The sequence below is a fragment of the Onychostoma macrolepis genome, chromosome 12 (genome assembly GCF_012432095.1).
Source record: "Onychostoma macrolepis isolate SWU-2019 chromosome 12, ASM1243209v1, whole genome shotgun sequence".
Classification (NCBI taxonomy): Eukaryota; Metazoa; Chordata; class Actinopteri; order Cypriniformes; family Cyprinidae; genus Onychostoma; species Onychostoma macrolepis.
The window spans coordinates 457,104-477,912 of NC_081166.1; the positions used below are offsets into that span (position 1 = coordinate 457,104).

Consider the following 20,809-nt stretch of genomic DNA (forward strand, 5'->3'; position numbering starts at 1 on the left):
AAGCATTACAATAAATCGCGCTACCAATGGTGATTAAATCTAACGATCGGATAGCTCATATCACATCTAACCGTGCAAATTATTATTATTGTTATACTTTATTCTCAAATTATTAATGTTAACAACATCAGCTGTCACGGGACGGGAGACATGAAGACTCAAATGCTGGCAAATGGTGTTTCTTTATTTACAAATTACAAAATAAACCAAAACACAAATGAAACCACCCCGAAGGGGAAAAAGCCAGAGCTAACACAAGCACTGAAAACAAGACATACACGGGGCACAAGGCAGACAGATATTAAACAATCAGGAAAACAGCTGGGGCAAATGATTCAATAACGAGGTGAGTGGAGTTAGGGGAATTGAATCCGGGAGACAGTGACCTCTGGTGGTGAGAGGGAGAAACGCAGGACCCGGACTCCTGACATCAGCATTGCGTGACAATGAGTATAGTGTGTATTAGCGTGTAGATTTCAATTTCTGTACAGTCTAATCTCTAATTGTCATACCATTCGAATTTCATGTTAAGAAATTCTTTTAACCCAAAAAGCAAACTATGGTCCCTTCGAACTGGTTTTCTTTAAAATACAAATCTTGTGTAGTCCCAGTGTTGATTACAAATTTATAAAATGTTAAATCTAGGTTCCAATGTAATAGTATATAAACTGAAAAAGTTATGTACATTGTGTTTTACATTTTGAGGTAAAGATGATGACATTGTAATTTCATTCACATGTTTCATATAAACACATAATCCTTTCTGGAATACAATTATTCCAGCTGCTGTGAGAAAAGGCTATAAACGTTCCATCGCCTGCAGGATCCTCACATGTGAAAGCCTAGTAGCCGGGAAAACTTCTTTATGTTTACAGACGTGACGTAATGACGCAGTGCCATGCTCGAATTTCCCACGTAAACCTACCCATACCACTCAAATTTGAAAACATTATTATAAGATAACCGTTGTGAATTGGGCTAAGTTATGTACTTTCTCAAATATTGATTTCAGATTATTTACCTAAAAAAGTTACAGACTGCAGGTTTAATTTTTGATTAGTAATATGCATTGCTTAGAACTTCATTTGAACAACTTTAAAGGTGATTTTCTCAATATTTAGATTTTTTTGCTCCCTCAGATTCCAGATTTTCAAATAGTTGTATCTCAAGTATTGTCCGATCCTAACAAACCATACATCAATGGAAAGATTATTTATTCAATTTCACTTATGACTGGTTTTGTGGTCCAGGGTCACATTTTGTTGTGTTTTTGTCATTTTTATTAGTTTTCGGTTGTAGTTTTGTGTTGATTTATAACTGTGTGTGTGTGTGTGTGTGTGTGTGCACAGGTGAGGCGTGCTGGTGGACCATCCACCCGGCGTCCAAGCAGAGGTCAGAGGGTGAGAAGGTGCGAGTGGGTGATGACCTCATCCTGGTCAGCGTATCATCTGAGCGATACCTGGTGAGTTTTACCAGAATCAGAGCCTGATGGCTGCATGTCAGCTAAAACTCGTCAAAAACACGCTGATGAATCTGAATCTCTCTGTTCCAGCACTTGTCGTACGGTAACGGCAGTTTGCATGTGGACGCAGCTTTCCAGCAGACTCTCTGGAGTGTGGCTCCGATCTGCTCCGGCAGTGAAGTGGCTCAGGGTGAGCGAACGTGTGTGTGAGTGTTTGACACGCTTATGTCACTCTACATTCCACTTCCTGCTCATTTACTCAGTACCGTGTGTTTCAGGCTTCCTGATTGGTGGAGATGTTCTGCGGCTGCTGCATGGTCACATGGACGAGTGTTTGACCGTCCCGTCCGGAGAACACGGAGAGGAACAGCGCAGGTCAGGATTCATCTACCTTGTGGCCCAGTGGCGTTCACTGATATAAAAGACTAGTTCACGCAAAAACATCAAATCTGTCATCATTCACTCACCCTCATGTTGCTCTAAAGCTGTAGACGTTCATTCTTCTGTGGCGCACCGGAAGAGATGCTTAGCAGAGTGTTCCAGCTGCTGTTTTTCTGTGCAGTGAGAGTGAATGAGGACAGATGCTGTCAAATGATGACACAATCATCATGTTTGGTGAACTGCTCCTTTTAGGGGTCCGTTTGCTTGCTGACAGCCTGAGTTTGGACTTCTGCTTTCTGTTCCTGTGGGTCAGTGGTTCTCAACCAGGGGACCAGGGTCCACCAGGGGCCTCGAGATGACTTAAAATTATTTAAAATAATACAAAACAAGCATTAAAATAAGCTAAAACAACTAAAAAAAAATCAAGATATTTCTTATTTTAATTCAGTCCCTCAACAACAGTTTGTTCCCTTTGAAGAAACAGGATTCACACAGTCTTGGAAAACCTGGATATATAGTATGAGGAAGACTTATTATAAAGGTGTGACCTTCTAGCTGTAAAATGTATAAAATGCTAAAATGCCATGGGCAGTTTTATAATGAATGAATTTTTCTAGTAACGCTGAGCTCTAAAGTATTGTATCGGGAAGAAATTAGTAAATCGCAAAGTAAATCGCAAAAAAACCTGGAAAAGTTCTGCAGATTTGTTGGTTAAAAAGAGCAGGAACGTTGAGGAACTTTCAGCTCTTAAAACGTCTGGAAGTAAAATTGATTGTACAGAAACTTTGAATGTTGTTGTGGCCAATAGGGTTAAATTGGTTGAGAAGCGCTGGTGTAGATGATGTGGAGATGTTGTGTTGTGTGTATCTGGTTCTTCATGGTTCACTGCTCCATCTGGACCGTGATGGTCAGCGCTGTGTGTTGAGGTTTATTAAACACTCTTTATAGAGTGTGATGCATCCATCTTCTGAGGTCGGCCGCTGTGGCTGGATGCTGTCAGTGTCCCTTTGAGGAGATCTGGATATACATTTGTGCTTATATCTGAAGTGCCTGCATCAAAATAAGAGTTTAATGTGCTGTGTAGATTAGGATGAGAACTCCATGAATGACACCTTGACTAACTAACTGAAATGAAGATGTGCAGAATATGAGACCTTTAACATCTCACTCCAGTTTCTCTCTCTGTCGTAACACACTCCTGATGCTAAAGTAGGACGTTTGCTTGTTCTTCAGTAGAAACAGAGGCTCGGATGAGAGTCTCTCGGGTCTTGTCATGAGCTTCTGTGAGACAGAATGAGATCTGGTGTGGCTGTATGTGTGCTGCTGTAATTACAGAAACACCTGTCCTCTGTGGGACATCAGGCACAGATAGAAATGTGTTACCCTGTTCCTCTCTCTACCGCAAACTATATAACCCAAAAAAACAAACAGACTGAGATCCAGATCCCTCCTAAAATCATTTAATCATTAAAAATAAAACAAAAGCTAAATGTGGTCTATCCATAACTTGCATTGCATTCAGGGTCTACATTCGATCAGTTCTTGCATTCCCTGGGAATCGAACCCATGACCTTGGCGTTGCTGTTTGAGCTACAAGAATGTATAAATCGTTAGTTAGTATGAGTTTGAGCTCCTCAGCTTCACATATAAAGCTGAAGTCTGTTCCTCTCAGGGTTTGAGTTTCTCTTTATCTGTGTTTCTCGTCACCATTGGCCTTGAGCGTGTCACGTCTGCTTTTGAATGCATGAATTCAAAGAACTTTCTCTGTATCCATCCGTCTCTTTAAACTCGAATAAGAGATGTTCTTGCACGAGTGTTACGCAAGTGTGTGTTGCGAGGAGCGCTGCATTGTGGGACCGTGTTTGTGTGTAGGTGTGTGTCTTTCTCTCTCATTGTAAAGCAGCAGTAGTCAAACCAGAAACGTTCCCAGCGCACATCTTGTTCCAGACGCTGATTGTGATCCTCAGACTGCAGTTTGAGGTCAGACGCAGACCGTCAGGAGGAGACGTCTTATGAATGATGCTGTCTTAATAATCATTGTGTATTTTTAGTTTTTTTTAATCCACATCTACAGCCTGAGCTCCGCTTCTCAACCTTCAGCTGCCTTTGAGACTCTCACACAGAATATTATTGTTTTAATATGGTGGTTTTTGTTTTATGCTGCACAGGAAGTGATGTCAATACTGGCCTCAATTCTTTGCACTACTTCTGCTGTGCCAAAGTGTTAGGAATTTAGATTTTCACATTTTAATTTTCAAAGACATTTCCTTGTTTTTTTTCTAGCCATATACAGTTTTGTGAGTCCATAAAATAAAATAAAAAATTTAATTAAATACAAATCAAATACTTCAGTCAAATCATTTAACTGAAATTTTAATTCATTTGTCATTCAGAACAATTATGGCTGTTATGTGTTGGGCTTATACTGATAATATCTAATATCTGACAAAACACATAGTCAGAAACAATGACATTTGAAGTATTTTGTTCATCGAGCTCTGCTTCATTTGTGATTCTGCTCTGCATTGGTCTGTTTAAAATAGCATTGCACTGTAGATTTACAATATGGTCTGATATGTAGACACTCATATGTTGGTTTTGTCTCCTTCAGGACGGTGCATTACGAGGGTGGAGCCGTGTCCATCCACGCCAGATCCCTCTGGAGGCTGGAGACGCTTCGAGTGGCGTGAGTGAATCAGCGTTTCTCTGTCTGTGCTGATAAGGAGTCTTGATTCATGCGCTCACAGTACTTCAGTGCTGTGGAGGAACTCTTGAGTGCATGAGTGCACCATAAATGAGATCTGTGCTGTGTTCTGTCCTACTGAGGGAAAAGTGCAATAAAACATCTCTCAATACGACAGCCGGGGACACTTGCACTGCCACTTTTGAATAAAATACGTCAATGAATCAAATGCATTAGCTTGCTTTTTTATTTCAGTTCATTTTTATTATTTATAAAAGTGTGGAATTTTTTTACTGTTTTTGAGGGAAGTCTCTTGGGTGCATTTATTTGATCAGAAATACAGTAAAAATATTGTGAAATTTTAATGCAATTTCAAACAGCTGTTTTCTATGTGAATATGTGTTAAACTGTAATTTATTTCTGATGCGCAGCTGAATTTTCAGCATCATTACTCCAGTCTTCACTGTCACATGATCCTTCAGAAATCATTCTAATATGCTGATTCCGTTTCAATTTATTATTAGTTCTGTTTACACATTTAGAAAATGACGTGACATGAAGTGAAAGACACAAAAGGCTATTTACTGTTGTACCTCCATATGAACCTGTAGAGCACAGACTGACCCTGTGAGGTTTCCATCATGCCGCAGTGCTGATGTCATCAGGACAGTGATCTCTGATGCGTTCCTTCACGTTTGACCCCTCTGGCAGCGACCGGGTTTGCGTTCACATGAAGCTTTTAATTACACACTGCAGGACGTCAGCTCTTCACAGACTAAAAATAATCCAGGACGCTGAAGTTGGAGCATTTTATCAAAGTGGCATTTTGGGGTTGGGGCCAAATACTGGAGCAGGAGCCCAACACAGTTTACTTTCTGCTTTTGAATTACAAATCAACGCCTGTGCAGGTTTTCATTGTGAGCATCGAGTCTCTGAGCTGCGGTTTGTCATGAAAGCATCATAACAGTTGATCGTATGCACTATACATCAAGTCTTACGAAGCCAAATGATGCTTACTGTTTGATACCGACATGCATTTCAGTCATCATTAGCTGACTGGTTTAGTGTGTGTGTGCCGCAGTGCATTGTGGGTGTGCTGAAGCCTGTCATCTCGCTGTGTGCAGGTGGAGCGGCAGTCACATCCGCTGGGGTCAGCTGTTTCGGTTGCGTCACGTGACCACCGGGAAGTATCTCAGCATGATGGACGATCAAGGGTTGCTGCTAATGGACAAGGAGAAAGCGGACGTCAAATCAACGGCTTTCTGCTTCCGTTCCTCAAAAGTGAGACTGACGCCACACGAACCTGAAGTGCCTCAAACGCTCGTCATTAGATCAGTTCATCTGCATATGAGGATCAAAATAAGTCAAAATAAATTCTGACATAGTTCCTGAATTTGAATTGAATTGGTATTTAAAGCAGCAAACAGGACCTTAGCCTTATGTGTTTTTATATTAAAAATTATTGATGGCTCTTAATTGTTTTATCAATATTGATTTATTAATGAGTTTAGATAAAACGTGTTTTACGTATCAGTGATTTAAAATGTCATTATTTTTTTAATGATTATGGAAAAAAATAGTTTTAACTCTTTCCCCGCCAGTGTTTTTGAAAAAAGTTGCCAGCCACTGCCAGCATTTTTGCTGATTTTCACTAAAATATCATGGCCCCCAGAATATTTTGTTGTATGAATATCTGAACATGCAATACATCAAAATAAAGATCAGCCCCTTTACTTTCAAACAAAACAATCTGTTTTATTCTAGCTTCAAGCATTGTTTTTTTAATCAACACTTGAATGTAGGTAGATTTCGTAAAAAAAAGCAAAATTTTGAGCAAAAAGCTGAGAAAATAGCATTTTTATCAAATACTACATCTGGATCATATTCAGTAATATTATCAAAGCAAAGATGCAGTAGATGGCTTCCATCAGTGTCTCAAAGCTTTAACACTTTCTGGATCCACATTTCACTCTGTAACTTTAGGCAGTTTTCATTTATATGCGGTTGGTGTTGATGATGGCATTATTTTTCATATGCATATGCTCTCATATGAGATCGCTCTTTCTGCGTCTTCCTCGTCTGTGTTTTTGATCGGCACTTTCTAGACTCATTCAGGAGGTGCGTAATAGCGCCCCCTAGCGTATAACAGAGAGAACACGGAAAATTACATGGTTGGCGGGGAAGCGTTGTCTCATGAATAACGGATCTGTGTTTGGTGGGGAAAGAGTTAATAAATAAAATATAAAAAAGATAATTTAAACTTTTTATCTCACAATTTTGACTTTTTTCAGAGAATTAACAGAATTGTGAGATATAAACTAAAAAAAAAAAAAGATTGTTCAAAAATAGTTGCAATTACCTGTTTTAATAATTTAATAATTACACAATTGTTCGCTTCCATAATTGTTCATAATTAATACACATTTTTAAGTGTACCTATTTTAATGATTTGTATTTTGATGAAGTACACTGTTGAACTGTGTGATTAAATACAGTGAATTTCTCTTCCTGTGTGTTGAGAGCTATTGAATTCAAATGAAAAGGAATATGGTTTTTAAATTGAAATTTTTGGTGACTGAATCAGTGTTTACCCATGATCCTCTGCTCGTCCTCCTGCAGGAGAAGCTGGACTTTGGCCTGAGGAAGGAGGTAGATGGGATGGGTGTCCCGGACATCAAATACGGCGACTCGGTCTGTTATATCCAGCATGTGGACACTGGGCTCTGGCTCACGTACCAGTCTATGGACGCCAAGTGTGCGCGAATGGGCGGAGTTCAGAGGAAGGTGACGTCAGCTGAATGTAACGTGGCTTTATATGAAAGCGGTTGACATAGGGATGTTATCGAACGATATCGGAATCGGCCGATAATGGCTTAAAATGTAAACATCGGTATCAGTCCGACATGTACAATTATGCTGATATGTCTTGCCGATAAGACGAATAACTCGCATGTAGAGATCGACCGATATATCGATTTACTGTTATTTTTCCCAATATTTAAGCATTTTACCATAATCGGTTTTGTAATATCGGATTCACCGATAAACGCCGCCATCTTGTGGGTGTTTTGAGAACTACGTGCAGGATCGCCATTGCAGCGCGTCTGAGGGGAGACGAGACAACAACAACGGCGTGCATGGGTACTTGATTTGCTGTAGTCAGTAAACTTTATTTAACATAACAGTCATTAATGCACAAATTAGATGTATTACATAAATGCCTGATATGCAGTTTATGCAGCTCGGCTATAAGAAATAGAGACGAACTCACGGAGTCACGTAAATTAATCCATCAGTCTGTCCCAATAAAGACATAACTTTGCCTGAATTAAATAATACAGCCATGAATGAGCGCATGTTGGAAATAAAAGCACTGAAATGAATTCTCTCTCTGTGTCTCTCACACCCACAAGCACTACTCTACACTGCTCAAAACTTGCGTTTGAATCGTCAGTAGCAAATTCTTTAAATATCGAAACGTACTTACAGGCTGTGAGTCAGAAGCACCAGACTGTCCTTGCAACGTTGGAATTGCTCCACTTTATAGTGTTCACAGCCATTCATAGTGTTAAGTAACATTAAGATTGTATTTCTGATTAAACAAAGCAGTAACTGATGTCATAAAATCACAAGTATATTTTCATTTAAAGGTCAGAAGATATAGCTTACATGAATAAAAATCACAAACTTGACACTTGTAAATGAAAATTTTTTAATATATACGGATTTATTTATTAATGTTTAATTTTTAAAAAAAAATTTTAAACAGATTACAACTCCTTTTCTTTAGATCATCTACAAATGTTAAATCTTCAAATAAAATGTTAAAGGTTACCATTGCATCTGTCTGAAAAAAGTGATTGATTTATAGTTGATTTATAATTATTTTCAAAGCTTTCAATGTACTCTCATTATAAAAGCACGTTGTTATTGTTTATTTAATTCTAACAAATAAGCTAAAGGTTTTAATTCTAACCAAAATTAAAAATAATTTGTTTAGAATCTCTGCACAGGAGAGACTTGGTGTTGTTTCCAAACAAAAGAAAATATATCGGTATCGGCAAAAATGAGTTAAAAAATATCGGCATATCGGATATCAGCAAAAATCCAATATCGTGCATCCCTAGTTTGACAGGATGTGAGTGTGTGTGTGTGTGTCACTGTGAGTTCAGTGTGATGGATTCATTCATACGTGACGCCCGTGAGCTACTCCTCAGAGAGATTCATTACAGACACGTCAAACTCTCACACCCACATCATTACTACTGCAGCGCACAAATACACACACACACACTCTCTCTCGAGTGGATGATAAATGTAATCTGTGTGTGTGTGTTTTAGGCAATCATGCATCATGAGGGTCACATGGATGATGGTTTGACGCTCTCGCGATCACAACACGAGGAGTCGCGCACCGCTAGAGTCATTCGCAGCACAGTTTTCCTCTTCAACCGCTTCATCAGGTAACACGTTTACTTCTGATTGAGGACTTCCTGTCAATCACTTTATGAGTAAAGGATGATCATTCAGCACACGCTAGACACCTGCATAAATTCATTTTTAAAACTGAAGAAATTGATAAAATTATAGCCAAGTCCAACTGGACACAGATGTCAAAAGCAGCTACATCTGAAGTTCTTCTCTCTGACACTTGTGCATCTGAAAATATGTGGTAGAATATGTTTTCCATGGATTTTCAGTTGAGTCAGTCTGACATCAGCTGCATTTACGTGTTTATCTGTAATCAATATCTGGCAACAGGACATTGTGTTTCTGCTTGGGCAAGCAATAATAATAATAACGTTGTCATGGAATTGTTTAATATGTATTTGTTTTAAATAATACAGTTTTTTAAGAATTCAGGTCTTCTCGGGTCCGTTTGGCATATTTGTTTAAAATTTCTTTAAAATTTCCAGAGAACCCGAGGTTACTAAAATCAGTCTCCAAAGATTATCATCATTATTCAAACAAGGCAGCATTTCTTTGTTAGGGTTAGTTTAAAATAACTGAACTAAAACTGAAATAAAAATTAATAAAAACCAAATAGACATATTTTACAAAAAAAACTAAATTATTCCAAATTTAACTACAATTAAAATGAAAACAGAAGTTTATAACAATGAAAACTAATTAAAAAATGTACAAAAAAAACAAGATAGTATCTCAATGATACTAAAATAATATTGTCCTGACCTGTGTCTGAGGTACATATCAAAGTTTTGGGCCAGAGCACTCTCAGATTCAGGTGAACCCTTGAAAACCACTTATAAACACACACACACACACACACACACACAGAGTGTTTTATCTGTTAACGGTCCTCTACCTCCTCCCTGAGCGCAGGGGTCTAGACGCTCTGAGTAAGAAGGGGAAGACGTCCACCCTCGATCTGCCCATCGAATCGGTCAGTCTGAGTCTTCAGGATCTGATCGGATACTTCCAGCCACCCGACGAGCACCTGGAGCACGAGGACAAACAGAACCGCCTGCGAGCGCTCAAGAGCAGACAGAACCTCTTCCAGGAGGAGGTACGGATCACAGAAACACCAGACACAGCGTGGGATTCGTTTCATTTAGAATCAGAGCTCTCCTGTTGTTGTGACCATGTAGAAGAAGCACAACTTAAGTCATGTGATTCACAATACACTGAACAAAAATCTGGTGTAGGACTAACTATGAAACCATTTTCACTCAGAAATTGCTAGTAAATATCACAAATAATTACAAATAAGTTACGCATTGAATTAAACTTGAAATACTGATGTAGAGAAACTGAAATAATACTATCATTTAAACCATATTTCAATAATCTTTGTTTTATTTACAACTTTGAAAAATCTATTTTTATGGTTTACAAAAAATCAGGTAGTACTAGTTTACTTGATCATTTCTTGACAGATGATCTGAGCTGCTCCACATTCGTTTTATGGATGGACATTTTATATGCAATTAAAATACATAAATCTTATATATTAGGCCTAAACATTTTTTTTTTTTAACAAAAATCAATGACATCTGTTAGTTTTAAGTGTAGTTAATCAGTTGACATGGATGTAAACTTTTAGGTTTTAGATGATGGTTTTTATATTTGTATACGTGGAAGTGTGTATTTTAGATCATCAAGTGTTGTGGCATTTCGAGCTTGTATTTCAACTGTGAGCTGGATGCATGAGTTTGTGTGTGTGTGTGTGTGTGTGTCTAGGGAATGATCAACCTGGTGCTGGAGTGTATCGATCGTCTGCATGTGTACAGCAGTGCGGCTCATTTTACAGACGTGGCCGGTAAAGAGGCAGGAGAATCCTGGAAGTCCATCCTGAACTCCCTCTACGAGCACCTGGGTGCGAATTATATTCCAGCACTTTCACCGGTTATTGATGTGTGCAGATGGAAAGTGCTGGAATATAATTCCAGCACTTTCCATCTGAAATCTGCTGACTGCGACTCAGCCGAGTCCTGCTGCATGAGAGAGATGCACTGTGTTCACAATCACTCACTAGTGCTCTGCTGACAGCAGTGTTGAGCATAGTGCACTACTGCTGTAACACACACTGTATATATATATACTGCATACTGCTGTGATTCAGTAATAGTTCATCTGTTCCTCGTGAACCTTTCAAGAGCTTCATTCCTAATGAATCGTATTATTCCTGTCACATGATCATCTGTCTGTCTGTCTGTAGCTGCTCTGATCAGAGGAAACAGGAAGAATTGTGCTCAGTTTTCCGGCTCTCTGGATTGGCTGATCAGTCGTCTGGAGAGGCTGGAAGCATCGTCCGGTATGTAGCGTTATTTGTGACCCATGCTGGCAAAATGACTAGCAATGCGCACAGACTAATTTTGAGCTACGGGAAAAAAAAAAGCGAAAAATGTCGAATTTGAGATTTTCACAAAAATGAGTTCCTTAAGCCCTCATCTAGAGATCCCTGTGCTCCAAATAGTAATTAAACTATCTTTATTAGTACGTTTTCTGAGAGGAGTACCTTTTCTCTGTTTATTTGTAATGAACACACTTAAGTGATTTATACATTTTACTGTTTGTTTTTCTTACTTGAATACTTATGTTTAGATGTAAAATTAAAAAATTAGGCAATGCACTTGTCTCTTTCTTATATTTATTTTTTGCATCGGTTCTTATTTATAACAACAAAGATAAAATTAAAAATAGCTATATAGTGATTATTAATCTAGTAATGATTATTAAGAAAAGAAGTGGGGGAAAAGATGTAATGTTGCTGGGTGATTTTGCTTTGGAACCTTCAGAAAACTTTTAACTCAGTTTTTCTCAGAATTGACTTTGCTGACTCTATCGAATTCAAACAGGTGTAACTCAGTCTTTTTTCGTCTGATTCCAACACATCATACATCATTTTGAAGGTATTTTGATAGAGAATGTAAAATAAAAAATAACTCATCTTTGAATATTTGCTCATTGTGACTCATTTTGCCAGCACCGGACAGATTTATTGTAACGAGTGGATCGTTATGGTGTGATGATGTGTGTGTGTGTGTGTGTGTGTGTCTGCAGGGATTCTGGAGGTTCTGCACTGTGTTCTTGTGGAGAGTCCAGAAGCTCTGAACATCATTAAGGAGGGACACATCAAATCCATCATCTCACTGCTGGACAAACACGGACGCAACCACAAGGTGACTAAACTAGTGATGCTGCGAACTTAACCACAGGAACCTGACAGCGTCTCGGGAGCTTTGCAGATAATCTGTCAGACTCTCTTTTGATCATGTAGTGCTGTCGATTCATTTCAGTCGTTCATTTGTACAGCTTCAGAAGTTCAGTGTGGCATTCTATCAATGACTAGTTTTCATGCTTTACTCAGTTGGTTGTGTTCTTTATCTGTTGATGTTTAATACTGTCACCTTAATTCAGATCATTACTGATCTATCACTGTTGTTATGAATCATGGCATATTTCATTAAGTATTTGCATCTGTTTGATTTTATTTCAATAATTTAAAATGCATTTATTCAAATAGCTAAGAATCAGCATAAATCTTTCACATTTAAGGTACAGTACAAGCATGTACAAATATTGTATATAAACCTGCTTATTGTATATTTCAAACTAGTGTTATTTTAGTATCAACAATAAACTGTTACAGTTTTTGATAATATTTAGAATGAGATTTTTATGTTTTCTGTTTAAGTAATTTTGTTGGATGCCCCCCTTTTATTATACCTGTATAGTTTTTGTTTTGTTTTAAGTTTAGTTTATTTAGTTTTAATTATGTTTAATTATTTTTAGTACTTACAATAAATGAAAATGATATCCGATATAACTGCAGCAGAGGAGCACTTACTGGCTTATTAGTCATTAATTTCTACTTTTTCTCTATATTTTGAAATTATAAAATCACTATTATAAAAAATCAAATCATCAAGAAATCAGATTTTGTAAGAATTTTACACTTTGTGTATCAAGTAAGAAAAGTCACAAAGTGCCTTGAAAAACACAAACTTTTCTTTTTTTTGAGACTAAATCACACATAATCACTGAAGTTGGTCAGTTCCATATAATACTATAGAACAATAATAGTACATTTAATAAGAGTGGAATTGATGCATTTTCTATATAAAAATTAGATTTTGCACGTTACTTTTGTTAATAAAAGTTAATTTTGTATGCATCCCAACTCGAGCTTAGTGCTTTACAGTCAAATCTGTATAAACAAGAAATGAACGTGTAATATTATTAGTAACTGTACTTATTAATGCAAAACAATAGTAATTTTATGATTAAATGATCTATATTTTAATTCTCCCACACACCACCCCCAGCGCTACCAAATCTGCAGAACTTAGTGGCGCTGGTGCCACTGCTCTCAAATGTTAGTCTGGAGCCCTGTGTATGTGGAAGTGTGTATTTTAGGTCAACATGCATTGTGGCATTTCGAGCTTGTAGCATAAGCTGATGATTGGCTCGTAGCCGGACTGATGGCGTTGTGTCTGTGATGTTCAGGTGCTGGATGTCCTGTGTTCTCTGTGCGTGTGTCACGGTGTGGCCGTTCGCTCCAATCAGCACCTGATCTGTGATAACCTGCTGCCCGGCAGAGACCTGCTGCTGCAGACGCGGCTCGTCAATCACGTCAGCAGGTAGGACAGCATCCTCATCACTTCCTGTCTCGCACTTCCTGTCCCCTCACACTCTCTCAATGCATCTCTCTGTGTCGCTCGTTCAGCATGAGGCCCAACATCTTCCTGGGTGTGAGTGAAGGCTCCGCCCAGTACAGGAAGTGGTATTATGAGCTGATCGTGGACCACGTGGAGCCGTTTGTGACGGCCGAAGCCACTCACCTGCGGGTGGGCTGGGCATCAACGCAGGGCTACGGGCCGTATCCGGGCGGAGGAGAGGGCTGGGGCGGGAACGGCGTCGGGGACGACCTCTACTCATACGGCTTTGATGGACTACACCTGTGGGCAGGTAACAACAGAGAGGAGCTTTAGCTTCTTCAGTTGTTAATCGCTGTTATGTGGTGCTCATGCTTGCCTACTTAAAGGAGTAGTTCACCCAAAAATGAAAATGTCTTCACCCTCAGGCCATCCAAGATTAGGATGAGTTTGTTTCTTCATCAGGGCCTGTCAAAATAATGGGCGTGTCAGTCCTAAATTTAGGACTCCTAAATTTTTGCTCTAAGAGTATTTCACAAAGCGTTTTAGCGCTAAAACTAGCTCCTAAATCTGTGAAACGTTAGGAGTAGTGAAGAGGAGTCCTAAGTCACTAAGACCAAACCACAAACTATCCTAAAATAGCTGTTGCTGGCAATCTGCCTCGGAACATAAACATTTTAGAAACATTCTGCCGTCAGAATGAGAGTCCAAACAGCTGATAAAAACATCACAATAATCCACAGCACTCCAGTCCATCAGTTAACATCTGGAGAAGACAAAAGCTGAAACAAATCCAGCATTAAGACGTTTTTAACTCAAATACGAGTCCATAATCCATAATAACGCTTCCTCCAGTGAAAAAGTCCATCTCCTGTCGTCTCTCACATCAAAATCCAGCCACATATTTGTTTAGAGCTGTTTTGGACTGTTTTGGTTTGTAAACGCTGCTTGATCTGTGCAGATTTACACCAGAGCACTTTTTCACTGAAGGAAGCGTTATTATGGATTATGAACTCATATTTGAGTTGCAAACGTCTTGATGCTGGATGTGTTTCAGCTTTTGTCTTCTCCAGATGTTAACTGATGGACTGGAGTGGTGTGGATTATTGTGATGTTTTTATCAGCTGTTTGGACTCTCATTCTGACGGCACCCATTCACTGCAGAGCATCCATTGCTGAGACACTGATGCAGAGACACATTTCTACAAACCTGATGAAGAAACACACTCATCCTGATCTCTGATGACCTGTTGAATGGTTAAGGTTATGGTATTTACAGTATATAAAATCAGTAGAAGTCTACAGAATGTCCCCATTTAGAGAGCTGAGTAAATGTGTGTGTGTGTGTGTGTGTGTGTGTGTGTGTGTGTTCTGATGTGAGATATCTGCTGATGGTAGTGAAACCATTACTCACATAACAGCACATCAGCGGTTTTAAATAGCCATAGGCCGTGTGACTGTAACATGCACTTTGATTGGCAGGTTGTGTGGCGCGTTCGGTCAGCTCACCCAATCAGCACGTGCTGCGGGCAGAGGATGTGGTCAGCTGCTGTCTGGATCTCAGCGCTCCAAGCATCTCCTTCCGCATCAACGGTCAGCCGGTCCAGGGAATGTTTGAGAACTTCAACTCAGACGGACTCTTCTTCCCCGTCGTATCCTTCTCTGCCGGAGTCAAGTGAGTCTCATCATCTCCAGACATGCCCACTGTCCCATCAGCCACACCCCCTCTCTGCCATTGGTCAGTCTGACAGATAGCTCACATGAATGGCTGAGTCAAAACCGCTCAATGTTGTGAAAGCATCATAATGTCATATGTAAACTACAACTGAAACCTGCTCTGATTGGTGAATAACTCTTGTCTTCTTCAGAGTGCGCTTCCTGTTGGGTGGTCGTCATGGAGAGTTCAAGTTCCTGCCTCCGTCTGGTTATGCTCCATGTTTTGAGGCCGTTTTACCACGAGAGAAGCTGCGTGTGGAGCACAGTCAGGAGTACAAACATGATCACGGGAGAACACGCGACCTCCTGGGACCCACGGTCCCACTGTCACAGGCGGCCTTCACGCCGATACCTGTGGACACCAGCCAGGTACACACACACACCTGAACACACACCAGTTAGGTACACACACACCTGAACACACACCAGTCAGGTACACACACACACACACACCTGAGCACACACCAGTCAGGAACACACACATCTGAACACACACCAGTCAGGAACACACACCTGAACACACACCAGTCAGGAACACACACCTGAACACACACCAGTTGTTTGAATGAGTTTGTTCTTGAATATGTTCAGATGTAATGATTGTGTGTGTGTGTGTGTGTGTGTGTGTGTTTGTTTCTGCCGTCTAGATTGTGTTGCCGCCACATCTTGAGCGGATCCGAGAGAAACTGGCAGAAAACATCCATGAGCTGTGGGTGATGAACAAGATTGAGTTGGGTTGGACCTACGGAGCGGTACGTCAGACACTCGTCCTCTGTGGAGGATTCAAACGTTTCCTCTGAATTAGAGATGAATTAACTTTTTTATGTCAGCCAAGCATTTCAATAATTTATTAACACATTTGCATGTTCACGGTTCACTGATGTTGGTTAATGGTCACATGACATACAGTCAAGCAAATAAAATAATCTTTTTTATTAAGTGCTTTATTTTGTTTGAATTATTGTTTAATTTTAAATTCAATTATTTAAATTTATTTCAAATAATGTTTATTCATTTAGAATTTTTATTTGTATAATTTCATAGAATTAATTAATAGCTTTTCAAAAACTTGCAAATGGTTTCAAGTCATGTCACATGATGGAGCAATCATAATATGTGCTTGGTTTTTAATTACTTTGAAATATAGTTAATGTTGGATTGTTCTGCTGTTATCATTTAATGTTCCTAATTTAACTGACATCAAATACATGTATTTTTGTGGAATATGTGTGTGGTGGAAAACTCTTGATCTCCATCAGTCAAGTCATGTTTATTTATGGAGCTTCATTCTAAGCAGATTTACAGAAATAAATGGCTTGATGTCTTGAAGAATCTGTGCTTATGGTCACTGTATTCCAGCTCTCTGATTGGTCACAGAGAGAGTTGCAGTGTTGTAAAGTCACACAGTGTGATGTTCTGTTCATAAGCGCACCTTCACGTTCTGTCTTAAATACAGTCTTCTTAACAGATTTTGTTTAATTTCTCCCATAAAGCTGCACTCATATTGTCTGTTATGAATTCCTGCATTCTCTAACACAAATATGGTTCATGATGCAGGTGAGAGATGATAATAAACGGCAGCATCCGTGTCTGGTGGAGTTCTCCAAACTTCCTGAACAAGAGCGCAGCTACAACCTACAGATGTCTCAGGAGACGCTCAAGTAAGTTAGAAACGGCATTACATTTGGTATAGTGATCTTGTTTTTGTATTGACTTGTGATTGCGTTTCATGTTCTTTGGATGGTTAGTACTTAAATATGCGAAAAGACACATGCTGCTGAAATCATGATGTAGTGAATCCAACCGATTGGTGTCATTCTGCACTAGTAAATCATTCACAATTCGAGTCAATAGAGTCATTAAATTCACATTGTCTTTGAGATGAATCATATTTGTGATGGAGAGTCTTTGACTGTCATTAGTGTCTGTCTCTATCAGTACTCTTCTTTTCTGTCTCCTCCTTTCTTTTCTGTTTCAGAAGCGTTCTAATGACTTTAATTACAGTCCTGTGGTGTGTGTGTGTGTGTGAGTCCCTGCGGTGCGCTCGTGTCTTAATGAAGTGTTGTGTGTGATTGTGCAGGAGTCACACTGGACTGAACGAGGTTACGCTGTGACTGATGTTTGTTTGTGAGCGTCACACCTGTCATCTGTTTCAACACATCACCAAACAACTGACATAAACAATCCTGGACTAATGCACACAAATAAACATCTCATTAAATCAAATACTAACATGATTAATGTCGTCTAATGTAGTTTTGTTGCTGGTTTTTGAGGATGAACACACTGTCTGTTTTGACATCTGACTAATTCGATTAGATTCTGATCTGCTGTAGAGTTTGACTGACACAAACTTCATCTAACAACACAAGATGTGACACGTGTTTCTCCTTCCTTTTAAAGTTGCTCAGTTTATTTTGCAATTTTATGGTTAGTTGCGTTTTTTGTTTTTAGCATTGATTTCACTGCTGTGTGTGACGCACCACATCTATGGTCTGTTCTTTATTCACCACCCTCTTGAGACTCATTGATGTAATTCCCAATTTCCCATCATGCTGTGATCCGATGTGTGTGCTGCAGGACTCTTCTGGCGTTGGGCTGCCATGTCGGCGTGGCGGACGAACGAGCGGCAGAGAAAGTCAAAAATCTGAAGCTTTCAGCAAAGTGAGTGTGTCAAACGTTATTTTACATTTACATTTACATTTATGCATTTAGCAGACGCTTTTATCCAAAGCGACTTACATTGCATTCAAGTTACAGTTTTTACATTTTATCAGCTCTTGCTTTCCCTGGGAATCGAACCCATGATCTTGGCGTTGCTAGCGCCATGCTCTACTATTTGAGCTACAGGAAAGCATGATACATGTATCATGATGTTATTCATGATACAGTATACTAACATGTTTGTGTGTCTGGATTTATGTTGTGTTTGGGATGTTAGTGTCACATATAATATCTCACTTTTCAATAAAAGATCACACTGGTTAACTAGATGGACCAACTGGGTTGTACTGTTGTAGAGCCCTCGGGCCCGACGGGCCCCAACTTATTTACCTCCATAGGGCTGGGCTTCGGGCCAATTTTCACATCATAGCTCAGACGCGGGCCGGGCCTTGGGCCTGTTTTAGGCTTCTCCTTATTCTTATATTTTAGACACCCACCAATTATGGTGATGAAAAAATTAGCAAAAAAACAACACGAGACCGCGCTACTGCGACTGTCAAGAGCGGCTTGACGGTGTTTAGTGTCCAGCAGCAGAGAGTGCCTTCAGTGCAGCTGGAAGAGTTCTGCGTTCAAGCGCACGATATGAGGCTAAAGCTTGCCGCAAAGTAGGCTACCGGCAAAAGTAATTACCATGAATGTGTTGGGGGGGAAATAGTAAGGAGATATTTGAATTATTTATTAGTAAACTAGTGTTTTCTAAGTCAGTGTCGCAGAGTTGAAGTTGATGATCCTCACTCGCCATCTCCTCATTGGACGCACCTTTAGAGAGAAATGCATCTTTACGGATTACGTAATGAACGAGTTTTTGTTTTCGATTTGAATTATTTCATTTTAAAGTAGTAGTTCAAAGCTTTCTATAGATATATTTATCAAGTCTGTGAGGCAAGTGTTCGCTGAGTTTCGGTTCATCATTGTGAAGCGCTCCTGCTCAAGACCGAAACGGCAGAAAGCGCACCGTTTGTTTTCTTTATTTTACAAAAGCACGTTTTGTTGATATTGTAAGTGCACACAAATAAAAGTAGACCCTTAACAGTTCCGAATGATGTATTATTCTTACTTTTATGAGCAAAAATGACGGCGTATTCTCTGCATATTAGCTCAAACTACTGGATATGCATCTAACAGCACATTTATTTAGGTTAAATGTTTAAACTGTTTTATATCTATAGATTTTATTTTAGGCAAGTCATGATGATTTGAGAAGGCTAAATTGTCTGCCGCTGGCCGCTTGGTTGTTATTTTAAAAAACAAAAAATTACATTTAATGAACAAAAAATGCTCCAAACGTTTTTCTAAATTAACTTAATAAAAAAAACGAAACTATAATCACTTTGCCATTACTTACAAAACTGAATTATTTTAATAGCTGAAACAGTAGTATAAGCTGTTTTGGGAGAAGGGGGGAAAAAGACGGGCTTGGGTCGGAGTCGGGCCAAGAATTCTGATAAGCTGTCGGACACGGGCCAGGCTACGGCCTTGATTTGAGGCCCGTGCAGGGCTCTACTGTTGAGCAGCATTTGCTGGTCAACCAACTAGACCAGCTGAGCACTAACCAGCATAATCTGAACAGAATCTCTGTCCCACATTTGAGTTTCCTGCATTTTTGTTACTGTGTTGAGATCATGTATGTAGTAAGTGTTAGTTGCTCCTGTACTGGTCAGTTAGTGTGTGTTCTTCTGTCAGATACGAGCTGTCCAGCGGCTATAAACCGGCCCCGATGGACCTGAGCCACATCAAACTGGCATCTACCCAGGAGGCCATGGTGGACAAGCTGGCAGAGAACGCTCACAACGTCTGGGCTCGAGACCGCATACGGCAGGGCTGGACCTACGGCGTCCAGCAGGTCAGTGTGAGTGTGTGTATTATGTAATGTACTGACGGGCTCCGTCCTAAACCCACGTATCCACATATGCACATGCTTCCTAAACATACACTGCATGATATGGTGTTCAAGTCATGACGATAAGATTTATGAGTTGAACGCACACAAATGTCATTGTCATATTTACAAATGCGAAATCATGAACTTTCTTTTATTCCTGAGTTTCTAAGTGTTAGTGAGAAAACGTGTTGGAGGCAATGAACGCAGTGTCTGTATTGATGGTAAATTATTATATTCTTTTCATTCACAGTGAATCTGGATAAGTTACAGCACATGTACAAAATAAGATAGCATTGTACATATAGTACAAAAGTACAAATAAAGAGGAAGATGGAGAAAAGAATCAAATGAGATGAAGCAGATTTTGAGTTAAAGAATTTTATTCACTGAAAAATAGACGAATGCAAATATTTCCTATATGAATCAGTTTTACAGTGAATTTACAGTAGAAATAACTGTAGTGTGATATAAACGGACTGGAGCCGGATTACAGCTGTCAGTGAGATTCACGTCTGGATTCATCTGTACAGTCACAGACGGACACTTAAACACACAAACGAGTCCCACGCAGTGTCTGTGATGTCTCCTCACACTCGTTTGTCTCTGTGTCTCTGCAGGACATCAAGAACAAGAGAAACCCTCGTCTGGTTCCTTACGTTCTTCTGGATGAGAGAACCAAGAAATCAAACAAGGACAGTCTGCGGGAAGCTGTGCGGACGCTGCTGGGATACGGATACAACCTGGAGGCTCCGGATCAAGACCACGGTACCAGGAGTATAGACATAAAAATGTTTTTCAGGACTTTAAATAAAAAAAATATTAACTGAAATAAAATCAAATAC

At 39.5% G+C, this 20,809-nt stretch overlaps 1 protein-coding gene across 1 annotated transcript in view; it reads left to right on the top strand.

Moving 5' to 3' along the window:
• The window catches only part of ryr2a (ryanodine receptor 2a (cardiac)), a 151,877-nt gene that overhangs the window by 50,376 nt on the left and 80,692 nt on the right, over positions 1-20,809 (top strand). Inside the window, 20 exon segments of the mRNA XM_058794607.1 lie at positions 1,350-1,462; positions 1,553-1,652; positions 1,741-1,837; positions 4,455-4,529; positions 5,651-5,807; positions 7,146-7,310; positions 8,868-8,989; positions 9,870-10,053; positions 10,728-10,863; positions 11,206-11,301; positions 12,051-12,169; positions 13,497-13,630; positions 13,717-13,958; positions 15,128-15,320; positions 15,514-15,730; positions 16,009-16,113; positions 16,919-17,022; positions 17,942-18,025; positions 19,769-19,928; positions 20,585-20,732. Of these exon segments, the coding sequence (XP_058650590.1) occupies positions 1,350-1,462; positions 1,553-1,652; positions 1,741-1,837; positions 4,455-4,529; positions 5,651-5,807; positions 7,146-7,310; positions 8,868-8,989; positions 9,870-10,053; positions 10,728-10,863; positions 11,206-11,301; positions 12,051-12,169; positions 13,497-13,630; positions 13,717-13,958; positions 15,128-15,320; positions 15,514-15,730; positions 16,009-16,113; positions 16,919-17,022; positions 17,942-18,025; positions 19,769-19,928; positions 20,585-20,732 (2,751 nt within the window).